A 14,786-nucleotide genomic window follows, 5' to 3' on the forward strand; every position below is an offset into this window, starting at 1 on the left:
TATTAACACAACACAAGTTCTTTGAATGCTAGCAGAAAGCAGAAGAAAGAATGCAGGTTCTATTTTACGCTTTGTGCGGCCGATGTTTCCCCAAGGGAGGCTTAATGGGCTCTTCTGCCCTCCATGGGTCCCTTATGATAGTGGTCGTCAAGCAGTGGGCCGGGGACCACTGGTGGTCCGCAGAGAATTGTCACCCCCAAAGCAATTAATCCAGGCTGCGTGGGAACACAAGGCTGTGCCGCCCACATGGCCCGCGGGAACACAAGGCTTGTGTCACTTGCATTGCGAACAACATGAGGTAGTGAGGGGAGGGGGGAAAGGTGGAGGGGGGAACTTGCCCCACTTGCGCCACTTGCCCCACATGATTTGGCCCACTCGCCCCACATGCCTGGCCCGGCCACCGGACTGCTTCTTTCCGTTTCTTTCTTCTGCTTTTGGCTGCACTCAAGGAAAGCAGAAAAAGTCTGTCTTTCTCTCCCCCAAATTCCACCAGAAATGGGTCTTTGGGACCCTGCAAGGCCTCCTTCTTCAAGAGGCTGCACCAATATGACAAGTCTCACAAAGACTCATTTCTGGCGGAGTTTGGGGGAGAGAAAGAAAGACTTCTGCTGCTTCTGCTGCTTTCCTTGCATGAAGCCAAAAGTCTCTCTCTCTCTCTCTCTCTCTCTCTCTCTCTCTCTCCCCCCTCCCGAGAACAGAGCTGGACACGGTATCCTGTGATCCCAAATAAAGAATGATCGATTGGTAGGAAAACGGGGTCGGGAATTTTCCTGCAGACTTTTTTGGGGATTTTCCCAGGATCTCTGGTCCATGGGATTTAAAATTATGAGTTTGGTGGTCCCTGAGGTCCAAAAAGTTGGCAACTCCTACCTTATGATAACCCCACAGGTGAAGACGGTGACAAGGACGGGATGGAGAGAACCTGCGACACTTTGTTGATGTGTATTGTGACTGTGTTGAACCAGGGGCTGAGGAATGGCGGAGGCGTGGGGGACGTCCTTCGGAAGCCATCCAAAGAGGTGAGCATTTTCTTCGGTCGATCTCGGTAGGTCCCCTCAACCTACAGCCCTAAAACTAAATAAAATTGCCGTTTCTTTGAAGGAGCCGCTGTTTGCTGCTCGGGTGGTTTATGATCTCCTGTTTTATTTCATCGTCATCATTATCGTGCTGAACCTCATTTTGAGTCATCATCGATACCTTTGCAGATCTCAGGAGTGAAAAGCAAAAGAAAGAAGAGATCTTAAAGACAACCTGTTTCATCTGCGGTATGTATTCATAGGATTTGCATCTTGTCGTTAAGGTTTTTTTTTAAAAAAAAAGGCGTACATAGATTAATTACATAGATTAACTGAGTAGGAAGGGACCTTGTAGGTCATCTAGTCCAACCCCCTGCCAAAGCAGGAGACCTTACACCATTTCTGACAGACGGCAGTCCAATGTCTTCTTGAAAGTCTCAAGTGATGGCGCTCCCACAACTTCCGAAGGCAACTTCTGTTCCATGGGTTGATTGTTCTCACTGTCAGGAAATTTCTCCTTATTCCCAGATTGAATTTGTCCTTGATCAATTTCCATCCATTAATTAATTTCCATTAATTTAGCTCTCTTCTGTTCTGTTCTGTTCTATTCTCTCCTCTCCTCTCCTCTCCTCTCCCTTTCCAGTCCCTTCCCTTCCCTTCTGCATTCTCTTCCCTTCCACTCCACTCCACTCTACTCTAGTTTGCATTCTCTTCTCTTCCCTTCTCTCTTTTTTTCCCCTCTTTTCTTTTCTAAGTCAAGGACTACCTGTTGTAGGATTTTTGTCTACTCATTTCTTAAGGGAGTATTAATGCAGGAGGGCTCCAAGCTTGGTAACTTTAAGACTTGTGGTCTTCAACTCCCAGAATTCCTCAGCCAACTCTGCTGAGGAATTCTGGGAACTGAAGTCCACAAATCTTAAAGATGCCAAGCTTGGAGATTCCGGCTTTAATGTCTGAAAAAGTTCTTGTGAATTTCTCCTTTTTTTGTTTGTTTGTTTGTTTTGCAGGGCTTGAACGAGACAAGTTTGACAACAAGACGGTTTCATTCGAGGAACACATCAAGTCAGAACACAACATGTGGCACTATCTGTATTTTATCGTTCTGGTCAGAGTGAAAGACCCAACGGAATATACTGGACCCGAAAGTTATGTGGCCCAAATGATTGCGGTGAGTCCTATTTTGCTGTGGTTTGTGATGCAATAAAATTGGTCCTTCCAGGCACATCTGGAATATATTCATCCTTAACTGTAGGATATCTTCATCTTACGACCACAAGTGAGCCCCAAATTTTCATTGCAAAGCGCGATATTTGTTAAGTAAGTTTTTCCTTGCCACAATTGTTAAATGAATTGTTAGTGCAGTTGTTAAGTTAGGAACACAGTCATTTAGTGAATCTGGTTTTCCCATCCACTTTGCTTGTCAGAAGGTCGCCAAAGTGGATCATGTGACACACACACACCTGGGACACTGCAACCATCATAAATATGAGTCAGTTGCCACCTGTCTGAATTTTGATCACGTGACTGTTGGGATACTGCTGTTGCAAGATTTATTGCAAGCTTGAGTTCCCTACGAGAATCTGAACTACTGACAGCCAAGGGAAAATAGCGGGAGATAAGGAATTCACAGCAGGCTAGAGTTAGATCTCTGGTCATAAGTCCCTTTTTTCAATGCTGTTGTAACTTTAAACAGTCACTAAATGAATTGCCCTACATCAAGGACTACCGGTATGCAATGAAGTTTCATTTTAATGTATGCCTATTCATGTACACTCAAGGTGACAATAAAGTTATTCTGAGTGCTGTAATAGCAAAGGCATTTCAAGCCATCTAATGCAAATGAGAAATACTGTGTGGTATTTTTTTTAAAAAAATTGAGCCTTTGGCTTCACGAGAAGATAATGACATTATCTATAAACTGAGAAAGCATGGATAAAGTTTTGAAAAGTATTGTCATGAAGGAGTTAAAAAATAATAATGAAATAAATTCCACCTCCCAGATCAAGAATTCTGCAGATGTACCTGCAGAAAACAGCCTAAATGCCAGATTTCTGATTAATCCAATATTTCTCCTTGAAATGGGCCTGCTTTATTAAGTATTCAGGTTAATGCACAAACAGGATGTTCATGAGACAATTGACATCATGTCCTTTATCACACGGGTAATTAATTCTTAACTGAAGAGGGCTATCTTTCAACCATCAATGGAGTAAAAAGAAAAAAATATGAGAAGGATCCATAACCTTTGTAATATACATAAGTGGGTGGCCCAGGAAGATTAAAAAGTGTCATTTATGCATTTAAAAATATTTGACAGCCAAAAACAACAACAGACAGTATTCTTTAAGATCTTCATAAACAATTTAGATGAGGGAATAGAAGGGAACTCATCGGATTTGCAGACGACACCAAGCTGGCAGGAATAGCCAACACCCAAGAAGATAGGCTCAAGATCCGGATGGATTTTGACAGACTTGAACACTGGGCCCTATCTAACAAAATGAAATTCAGTAGTGAGTAAAATAAACTTTACAGTTAGGAAAGAAAAACCAAAGGCACAGGTATAGAGTAGGGCAGTGGTGGCTAACCTTTTTGTGCTCCTGTGCCAAAAATTGTGCACGCACTTGCACACTCACACTCGTGTGCCAGCACCCAGAAGGCAATGCACCCCCCATGCCCCCTACGCATGCATGCGCAATCCCCACCCACCACCTCACCTGCACTGCACCTCACAGCTGATTTTCAGCCAGTTTGAGCCTTTTTCAGCCTCCTAGAGGCTTGAGGAAGGCTTCTGCAGGCTTTGCAGGCCGAAAACTAGGCCTGTTTCATCACTTCTGGATTTCCGGAAAAACAGGAAGTGGCAAAACAGGCCTAGTTTTCAGTCTGCAAAGCCTGCAGAAGCCTTCCTCAAGCCTCTGGGAGGCTGAAAAAGGCTTCCAACCAGCCGAAAATCAGCTGTGAGGCACGCATATGCGCAGTGAGGTAAGTTTGCCTGCAGCTCGCGTGCAGGCATAAATGGCTCTGCGTGCCACCTGTGGCACACATGCCATAGGTTCGCCATCACGGGAGTAGGGGCTACCTCAATAGCAGTAGCTGTGAGATGGATGTTGTCCAGAGATACCATAAGATTTTAGTTTTAGGAATAGTTTGTCGTGTACCCCTGAATCAAAGGCTTTACAGAAGTCTATGTAAATTGCGTCTATTGCTTTGCCCTGATTGAGTTGTGTAGTCCATATGTTTTTACAGTGTAAGAGTTGCAGATTACAGGACAGTTTTTTTCTGAAACCAAATTGTTTATTAGAGAGTAGGTTGTTTGTCTCTAAGTGGAGGATAATGGATTGGTTAATAATTGATTCCATGACTGGAATCAGGTGACGCAGCATAAGGAGATTGGCCTGTAATTTTCAACTAGGCTGGGGTCTCCCTTTTTGAAGATGGGGATGACCGCAGTTTGTGACCATAGGTTAGGCAAGGAGCTGGTCCTGAAAGATTTTTCAAAGATTATGCTTAGAGGTTTGGCTATGGCAGTGGATAGCTTTTTTAAGAAGTAGGCACATATTCCATCCGGTCCAATAGATAGAGATGGTTTTAGATTGCACAGTGCTTTTTCAACATTGTCTTCTGTAAAATCAATATGTATTAGATCATTGTAGTTGTCTGTGGTTCAGCTAGGAAATGCTGGGCATGGTCCATTGCTGTTTAAAAATACTGAGCCGAAGAATGTGTTAAAGATGTTGGCTCTTTCTATAGTTCATTGGTAGCAGAGCGTGGCATGTCTGCTGACTAAGCTGGTAAAGCTTAGGCCACATTTTGGAAGGGCGACTGCACGTGCATGCTGTGTGCTATGGATTCTCTACAGATAATGTTCTTTAAGTAAAATAACACCATTTGATTAATGGGTTTGATGCACCACAATATCCGCTCACTTGATAAAAAAAATATTGTTTTCCTTGGCGTTTCATTTCCAAACAACTGGCTCCTCTCCAAAAGTTAACAGATATTCTCCGAGCCCATGTTGTAGGAATGATACCATCTGCTTGCAAGCTCCTCATTAAAAGAGCCACAATATTTGGTCCAATTATTTTGAAAATAATGTCACTTTTTCTCATCGCGTTTAGCAGTAAGAGAAACAGATTTCATTTTTTTTTTAAAAAAAGGTATCCTTCTAAATCTGCTCCAAGGCCAACGTCACAGGATAATTCCTAAGAAAATTAAAATACTGGAATTGCTTTCAGTGAGTTTTTCTTTATTAATAGTATGTTTAAGTAGCACAGGAAGGAACTAAAATTCTTGCAACGAGAGACAGCACAGAGATGTTTTAAATGTCCCTTTTGCTTCTTCCTTGCTCTTTTTAATTCCTGCAGATCACTTCAATAGATCCCACCCAAGGTTTCTTTTAAAGTTCTTCTCCTTAACAGATTAACAGAGTTGGAAAGGACCTTGGAGGTCATCTAGTCCAACCCCCTGCCCAAGCAAGAGACCCTACACCATTTCTGACAAATGGTAGTCCAATCTCTTCTTAAAAACCTCCAGGGATGAAGCTCCCACAACTTCTGAAGGCAACTTTTGTTCCATGGGTTGATTATTCTGTCAGAAAATGTCTCTTTATTTCCAGGTTGAATCTCTCCTTGTTCAGTTTCCATCCATTATTCCTTGTCTGGCCTTCAGGTGCCTTGGATAATAACTTGACCCCTTCCTCCTCTCTGTGGCAGCCCTTCAAATATTGGAAGACTGCTCTCCTGTCTCCCCTGGTCTTTCTCTTCACTAGACTAGCCAGGCTCAGTTCCTGCAACCGTTCTTTGTATGTTTTATCCTCCAGTCCCCTAAATCATCCTGGTTGCTCTTCTCTGCACTCTTTCTAGAGCCTCAACATCTTTTTTTATAGTGTGGTGAGCAAAATTGCATGCAGTACCCTAGGTGTGGTCTTACTAAGGCTTTATAGAGTGGTATTAGTACCTCCTTGATCTTGATTGTATCCCTCTATTAATGTAATTTAGGATTGCATTGACTTTTTTCGCTGCCTCTCACACTGTTGGCTCCTATTTAGATAATTGTCCACTAAGACTCCAAGATCTCTCTCACAGTTCCTGCTATTGAGCCTGGCTTCACCCAGTCTATATATGTACTTTTGGTTTTTCTTGCCTAAGTGTAGGACGTTACTTTTCTCTACATTGAATTTCATTTTGTTAGATAGGGCCCAGGGTTCAAGTCTGTCAAGATCCATCTAGATATTTATATATTTATTTGATTTGGTTTGATTTGTCAATCGCTTACAAGATAATAGGTATAAACATCAACATGAGTAAGAATACAGGAAATAGGTACGAATAAATGGGGACAATAGGACAGGGACGGGAGGCACGATGGTGCACATATGCACGCCCCTTACAGACCTCTTAGGAATGGGGTGAGGTCAATAGTGCATAGTTTGAGGTTAAAGGTTAAATCTTGAGCCTATCTTCTAGGGCCATGATGGCGAACCTATGGCACGCATGCCACAGGTGGCACCCAGAGCCATTTGTGCTGACACACGAGCTACAGGCAAATTTACCTCACTGGGCATGCGTGCGCCTCACAGCTGATTTTCAGCTGGTTCGAGGCCTTTTTTGGCCTCCCAAAGGCTTCAGGAAGGCTTCTGCAGGCTTTGCAGGCCGAAAACTAGCCCCATTTCATCACTTCCTGTTTTTCCGAAAATACCGGAAGTGACTTAACGGGGCTACTTTTCGGCCTGCAAAGCCTGCAGAAGCCTTCCTGAAGCCTTTGGGGGGCAGAAAAAGGTCTCAAACCGGCCGAAAATCAGCTGTGAGGCGCAGGCGCAGGTAAGGGGATGGCGGGGGTGGGTGGGTGGGGATTATGCGTGCATGTGTAGGGGGCATGGGGGGCTGCATGCATTACCTTCTGGGTGCTGGCACGCGAGTGCGAGTGTGCAAGCAGGCGCACAATTTTTGGCACAGGAGCCCAAAAAGGTTAGCCACCACTGTTCTAGAGTATTGGCTATTCCTGCCAGCTTAGTACCTCCTTCTCAAGAAACCTTGTGGAAGCCTTCGGAAACTCCTTAGAGAACACGTCGTTGAGCTAACATCCTATCGGTTTCCGTCTCCTGCAGGAAAAAAACTTAGAGTGGTTTCCTCGGATGAGAGCCATGTCTCTGGTCAGCAACGAAGGGGACAATGAGCAGAACGAAATCAGGAACCTGCAAGACAGGCTGGAGTCCACCATGATTCTGGTCAAGCAGCTCTCCGGCCAACTCGCTGAGCTTAAAGAACAGGTGAGCAGCCTTGGCGCTTAGAAGCGGGAATAGGAAGAGAGCTGGAAGGGACCTTGGAGGTCTTCTAGTCCAGCCCCGTGCTCAAGCGGGAGGCCCTGTACCATTTCAGACAAGTGACTATGCAGTCTCTTCTTAAAAGCCTCCAGTGATGAAGCACCCACTCCACACACCATCACCACTTCCACCACCTCCTCCTCCTCCCTTCTAGCACTGACGATATTACTTAGTTGGGTCATGAAATGTCTGCAAAAAAACAACCAAACTCAGAGAATGCCAAGGACCCCACAGTCATTGTCCTCATCTTCCTCTTCCTCTTCCTCCTCCTCCTCTTCCTCTTCCTCCTCCTCCCCACACATCTCCTGCCTTCTAGCACTGATGATGTTATCTAGTTGGGTCATGAAAAGTCTTCAAGAGAACAACCAAACTCAGAGAATGCCAAGGACCCCACAGTCATTGTCCTCCTCTTCCTCTTCCTCTTCCTCCTCCTCCTCCTCCTCCTCACACCTCCTCCCTTCTAGCACTGATGATGTTATCTAGTTGGGTCATGAAAAGTCTGCAAGAAAACAACTGAACTCAGAGTATGCCAAGGACCCCACAGTCCTCCTCCTCCTCCTCCTCCTCTCCACACACCCACCCTTCCAGCACTGATGATGTTACCTAGTTGGGTGATGAAATGTCTGCCAGAAAAGAGAACATTAAGGACCTCCACAAATAAACACACTTTTAAAAGACAACCTCAGCGGGTAACATTTATATAACTCTCTGCCTCTTTTGCTTTCTTTTTCTTTTTTTCTTTTTTCTTTTCTTTTGGAAAAGCCATCCACTGATCTTGTCTTTGCCTCCTCCTTCCTCCTTAGATGACAGAACAAAGGAAAAACAAACAGAGGCTGGGCTTTTTGGGCTCCAACGCTCCTCACGTGAACCATCACTCGTCCCCCCACTGATAAACCACCCCAGGATTGTGACACAGCCTTTCATCCCTGTTCTTCCCTGGATCACAAGGCGGAAGAGCTTGAACATTGTGCCCCAGTTTTTTCAACGGAGTGCCAAAATGCGAAGTGGTTTTGCTCCGAGAACAAGCTGTAACAGCGTTTTACGATCGAAAGGAGCCAGGGTGGGGCTTAACCTCCCATTTACAGATCATGCAAAGCAGGCCATACATCTTCCTCTTTGCTCAATAAACCAGCAAATTCAACAAGGGAGGATCTGTGTCAATGCTCTCACTTTTCAGTTGAGATTATTTTATTTTTTCTTTAAAGATATATATCTGTTTTTCTCCAGAGGCCGGCAGGGAAGAAGCCAAAAATCAGTCCAGTTGTTTGGATGCCATTCTAAAAAAAAGATAAATAAATGTTCTAACTCCAGCCATTGTTGGTGAGCACAACGTGCAGCAGATTTTAAAAGTTCCTTTTGGGTTGACCCCAGGCTCACTGGCTAAGACGCTGAGCTTGTCCATCAGTTCGGCGGTTCAAGTCACGGAGTGAGCTCCCGTTCCTTGTCCCAGTTTCTGCCAACGTAGCAGTTCGAAAGCATGTTTAAAAAATGCAAGTAGCAAAATAGGGACCACTTTGGTGGGAAGGTAACAGCATTCTGTGTGCCTTCAGCAGCATTTAGTCCTGCCAGCCACATGACCACGGAGATGTCTTTAGACAGCGCTGGCTCTTCGGCTTTGTAATGGAGATGAGCACCGCCCCCGAGAGCCGGAAACGACTAGCACACATGTGCGAAGGGAACCTTTAAGCTTTACCATATACAGCTGGCTAACGCCATTTGTCATGTTTGTGCATGGTGTCGTTGTGCTCTTTTGACTAGCCAAATGATGTAAATAACTCTCCAACCAATTCCTTGGCTTTAAGGGATGAGCGAAGCCATCTCCTTCATCCACCATCGATCATTATTTTTGCTTTTTAAGGAAGACCGGTGCAAATTTTTGCAGCATTTTTGCCATCCGATTCCTAAAATCCAGTGCAACGAATCCACAGTTTTAAATTCTTTGTGTTTAGGAATATCGCTCCCCCACTAAAGACAGGAGCACAGAATCCTCAATTCAATGAGAGAGTCTCAAATTGAATTCATAGCCTTCCTTCTGGATTTTGCTCCTGTCCTCTTAAAAAGGGGGATGCAACTGGCAATTCCAAAGAACGGCCTCGAATCTAAAATTAAAACCAAGGATGAGGTTAAGGAGAGAAAGATCTCTTTCCTAAATCTTTAGTATCAAAGATTAAATTCACGAGGGCAAGTGGGCTCGAAATATCTGTGCAGCAGATCGAAAGTGGATCCTTCTTGTTTACACTAAAATTTGACTTTGATGCTTCTTCTTTCTCCATTTCTGATCAAGATCTTCTTCCAAAATGATCCACAATTCTGTTACTCTACTATGTCCTGACCAAGGCTTCTGATACCATAATTATCCACATGCTTAATTTTAAAAACAAGTCTTGTTTTATTGCAACACTGGGAATTATTTTCATTCCCAGCTGGTAATGAATCTCAAACTGTCCCTCGAGATAAGCACCCACCTTTCTTCCCTGTGAAGTGCTGCCAATAACAGAAGTGTCCAATGAACTAGAAAAGAAACCAACCAAAGTACAAAGAGCTTCAAGAATGAATCTGAACCAAACAAACGACTTTGCTTCCTGCAAAGGTTTCGTCATCTAGGCCTGACTTTTATCCCTTATGGGAGGGGCAATCACCTCCCAGCCTTACTCCCAAGTTGCCCCTTTTGTTTCAGCTGCTCTCGCCTTCTAGCAGCTCTGTGCACATGTGCACTGGGAACAGGCTCCCTTTGTTCCTCTGCCTCGCTGCTACCAGACTCCAGAGGCTCCAGAGTCAGCACCCCACTCCCAGATGGTCCTGGTCCCATCTCTGCATCGGATGCAGGATCCTCGTCCGAGGCCTCTCCAGACTCCTGGACTGATCCCCGTTCTTCCCCACTGTCCGATTCCACCTCTGTCTGCACAGGCTGCTGGCGAACCACAACACACCGAGAGACAAATATACTCATCATTCTACCCAGTGATTCTACTCAGTCTATTCTCCCTTGTGAAAGAGAGGATTTATCTTACAGGACAGGCAGCTCTCTACTTACAACAGTTCATTTAGTGACCATTCCAAGAGACAATGGCACCGGGAAAAAATGACTCACGGCCATTTGTCACACTTACCAGTTCATATTTATGATGGTGCGAGTGTCCCAGGGTCACGGGATCTGCTTTTGCGACCGGGGGGAATCCGGCTTCCCTTAACGACCATGTTACTAACTTAACAGATGCAATGATTCACTTAACAACAGGAACGATAGGAAAAGTCGCAACATGGGACAAAACTCACTTCACGGATGTTTCAATTAGCAACATCAACACTGGCCTCAATTGTGGTCGTAAGGCAAGGAGTACCTGAGCTCACAGTGAGGATTCAATGTTGTAGTTGTTTACTCAGTTATCTCAGAGGGAGGATCAAATTCCTGAATCTGGGCTGCAAAAAATCTCAACACAGGGTTGTAGTGGTCATTTTATTAAAGTGTCTTCCAAATTATTGCAGGTCTGTTCTGCGAGCCATAGATTATTTTCCTGGAAAAAAAACCATGCCCAAAAGACTTTTAAGAGCTAAACTAACTTCCATCAACTGGAGTGAAATGCATTCTTTTAACATTAAATGTCAGTAAATCTGGGTCTTTCTTATGTAACTATAGTTTTCATTTTTTAAAAAAACAAAAATCATCTTAGTAAAAATGTTGATAAAGAAATTGAAAGTTTTATCTCTGGCCGGGAGCAAAATCTAGAATTGGTTCCCCTTAATCGATCCTAACTTCTCTTACCTATAACTCTTGTAGGTGAGACAAAGTTCTAGATTTTCATCTTACCTGGATAAAATAAGTTGCCCTGTTGACATATCTTAGGAGAACTGGAAACATACGAGACAGTTTGTGTGTGGCTTTTCAGGAAATAAAAATTACTGGCTTCTTGGAAGGCATAAATGCAATGCCAGTTGTGAGATTGCACCTTATCTCATTATTATGCCATATTATTGTAGCTGTAGGAAACATGTTTTTGCACATTTCCTTGGCTCAAGTGGAGTTTCAGGCCGATTGTTTTCATTATCCGCAATGTACGTTGATGGAACTTGTGAGGAAGCAGCATTTTGGGGGCTTTATTTCCACTATGTCTTGCACTTTTATCATGAATTGTGGCGCGTATGTCCCACCGGTTGTGTTAATGGGTTGCTGTCTCAAACACGTGTCTTTCAGAAAGGCCTGGTTTTTGTAAGATTTTTGTAAGGCCTAACCACAGAATTGCCCTAACCTCATTACAGCAAGCTCAGACTAAACTAAACCCTCTTTGGGGTTTAAACTATGCAAATGTATGCCTTCCAAGCAGTCTAAGAAGCAAAATGGCTTCCAGGTAAGGACCTATTAGCAACTTCATACCTGCAACTCAACCTTGAAGTAAATCATTCCCTTCCCCAACATCCGGTCAGAGCTGAAGAAGCTTCTTGGATGAGAAGTGAAACAACTTCAAAGAAGAGAATGTGTCATGCCCTTGTTGGAGTCTGATTCTGAGGGGGAGATTGGGCAGCTGACAGGGAGTACGAGTGTGGATCCGGTGGCTGTGGAAAAAACGAGGGAAGGGCACAGTCTGGCTGGGCATTCAGAGGAAGAGCCAGGCCCACCCCTTCTTCATCCTAGGGCACGCAGGGAGGAACGGAGAAGGGAGCAATGCGGCTTATGAGAGAGAAAAAGGCCCTGATCCCTTTCATTAGTTGCAGCTGGGAGAACAGGATATAAGTGGGGCATTTGCACACAGCTCCTTGCTGGAAGCAAAGCTTGCATTATCTTTGTTGAGGCTTATCTGGATTTTGGCATCCTCCCAACTGTGGGTGCTGCATTATCTGTTCAATTTATTCAAAGTCTGAAATTTATTATCCTGGCCTGCCATGTTAATGACTTCAGTGTGGTTTATGTTGATTTTTTAATTTCTATTTATCTTTACTTTGGGTTCTGATTGCATTTCTGACTATTTTTTGGAAGAGTTTGTTCTCCAGCTGAGGATAATTGGACATTGGGGGCTAGGTTGGAGGCATTAAAGGGAATTTATTCTACTTTCGTGACTTTGTTAGTTTTGGGTCACGCCCCGGCTCATCACAGGATGAGATGGTTAGATAGGGTCACTAATGCCTTTTAAGAATCTCTTTTTAAAGAGAAGATTAGATAACCATTTGTCTAAAGTGGTGTAGGGTTTCCTGCCTAAGCAGGGGGTTGGACTAGAAGACCTCCAAGGTCCCTTCCGACTCTGTTATGCAGTGGATGTGAATTTGGAGAAACTCCAGGAGACAGTGGACAACAGGGGAGCCAACTCAACAATCGGACTCAACTTAGGCTTGCTTAATGTTACTTCTTTAAATTGGGGAGGAACCTTGCATTTCCTTGATTATTGCTTCTTTTCAATATTTCACCAATCTCTGGATCTGTTGTGGCTGGCCAGTGGCCAGCGGAGTTGGAGGCAGACTCGGACAGTGAGGAGGTTGGGGAGGGACATGGGCCAGTCCTGGAGTCTGGGGAAGAATCGGACGAGGGCTCTGCGTCAGAGGCAGAGATGGGGCCAGAGCCGTTTGACAGTTATCAGCTGCCTTCGGAGTTGGAGATCAGTGGAGAAGAAGAACAGCTGGAGCCTGTTCCCAGTGTGTGCATGCATGGAGCTGCCAGGAGAAGGGAACAGCTAAGGAAAAAGGGTTGACTCGGGAGTAAAGGCACAGGTGGACAGTGAATGGCCCCTCCCATAGGGAATAAAGGAGGAGCAAAAGGGGAGTGGTGTTTGCAGGAGACAATTAGTTCAATTCATTATGCTGAAGATCTGTTCCTGACTCCTTGCCAAGTATTGTCTGCTACAGCGTGGCATTTGGAAGCTATTGGCCTGGCAGCTCTCCCAGCCTGATCAAGGTCTGTAGTTGTGAGATCTCTTGAAAGACCATTGGCCAGGACTTTGCTGGAGAGGAATTCCCTTTAACCTAAATAAAAGGGGTTTTACTGGGACAAGGAGTCAGCTTCATGGTTTTGGGAAGCCTGGGTGAGAACAAGATGCCTTCATGAGAACATGTAGCTGTGCCAGGCTCCCTACAGAAGCATATTAGCAAGCAAAGGGACATGTGGGATGGAGGAAAGCAGAGAACTGAAGGCTAAATTAAACCTTTTATAATTAGCTTGATCATAACTTCAGGCAGTCACGGCACCCGTTGTGGAAGCGCCGGGGCCATTTTCAACCAGAATAATCAGGATATCAATACGAGAGGGCAGCATTCCAAAGCAACAGAAGACAATTAGCAGACGCCGGTCCATCTTCTCTGTGACTGGTCTTGTTGACAGTCGTTCCAGATGGAATCCAGGGTTTAATTACTGAAAATTTTCTCTTTTTAATTTGGAACGAGCTGGCTCCACTCTGGAAAAATAGGGTGGTTATGGATATGTACTGGCATCATGAGGAGAGAAGAAAAGAGGAGGAGAGGGGGAAGGAGAAGAGGAGAGGAGGGAGAGAGGAAAGAAGAAAGGAGAGGAGAGAAGACTGGAGCAGGGAGGAGGAAGAAGAGAAGAGAGAAGAAAGGAGAAGAGAGAAGAGAAAGACTGGAGCAGGGAGAGGAAGAAGAGAAGAGAAGAGAGAAGAAAGGAGAAGAGAGAAGAGAAGACTGGAGCAGGGAGAGGAAGAAGAGAAGAGAGAGAGAGAAGAAAGGAGAAGAGAGAAGAGAAGACTGGAGCAGGGAGAGGAAGAAGAGAAGAGAAGAGAGAAGAAAGAGAGAGAGAAGAGAGCAGAGAAGACTGGAGCAGGAAGAGGAAGGAGAAGGGAAGAGATTTTGGTAATTAGCATATTTAAAAAAATCTGGAAGAAGGAGGATGGAAATCTCTTCTTTTGCAGGACTCCAACTTTCCTGAGAAGATCTGGGTCTTCACCTGGTTCCATGATGACAATTCGTGCATGAATTCCTTAAATGGAAAAAAAGAAAAGAAAAATGTGCACCTTTCTCCATCTTTAGCGTCTCTGGGAATCTTAATGTCCTGGTCCAGCTGTCATCCAGGATGAGAAGGAGCCCAAGACTGACCTTCTCAGTAGCCATGAATTGAAGGACATCACGGACTTGAAGGGCCTCTCGCTGTGGCTTCAGAGCTCTTCAACGCATGGATTTCTTCTGCTGGGAAGAGATGCTCCTTTCGAAGCAGGAGGAGGTCAAGAGTTCAGAGCAGAGGGAGGGAATGGAAGAAAGCGTTCTCTTTCTTGCCGCGGCCAACGGTGCTTTTTCCAAAAGGCCACTTGGACCTTCTTGGTTTTTATATTTGAAAACATTTCAAACTTCTCATTCAAGGAGCTGCTTCCGTTCTGAACAGAAGCAGCTTCCAGGACAGTGGTGGCTAACCTTTTTGGGCTGCTGTGCCAAAAATTGTACGCACGCTCTCACATGCCAACACCCAAAAGGCAATGCGCACCCTCCCCCTGCCCCCTGCGCATGTGCACGTAATC

The 14,786-nt window shown here is 44.7% G+C and overlaps 1 protein-coding gene across 1 annotated transcript in view; it reads left to right on the forward strand.

Moving 5' to 3' along the window:
* The window catches only part of ITPR2 (inositol 1,4,5-trisphosphate receptor type 2), a 143,936-nt gene extending 135,457 nt beyond the window's left edge, over positions 1–8,479 (forward strand). The window contains 6 exon segments of the mRNA XM_087967877.1: positions 889–1,019; positions 1,102–1,181; positions 1,183–1,265; positions 2,024–2,184; positions 7,123–7,284; positions 8,142–8,479. Coding sequence (XP_087824003.1) covers positions 889–1,019; positions 1,102–1,181; positions 1,183–1,265; positions 2,024–2,184; positions 7,123–7,284; positions 8,142–8,228 — 704 coding nt within the window. The 3' untranslated portion in view covers positions 8,229–8,479.
* The last annotated feature ends 6,307 nt before the right edge of the window (positions 8,480–14,786 follow it).

This window comes from Notechis scutatus, chromosome 6 (assembly GCF_049901735.1).
Source record: "Notechis scutatus isolate UNSWTSFEM ecotype Mainland chromosome 6, rNotScu1.2, whole genome shotgun sequence".
Taxonomy (NCBI): domain Eukaryota; kingdom Metazoa; phylum Chordata; class Lepidosauria; order Squamata; family Elapidae; genus Notechis; species Notechis scutatus.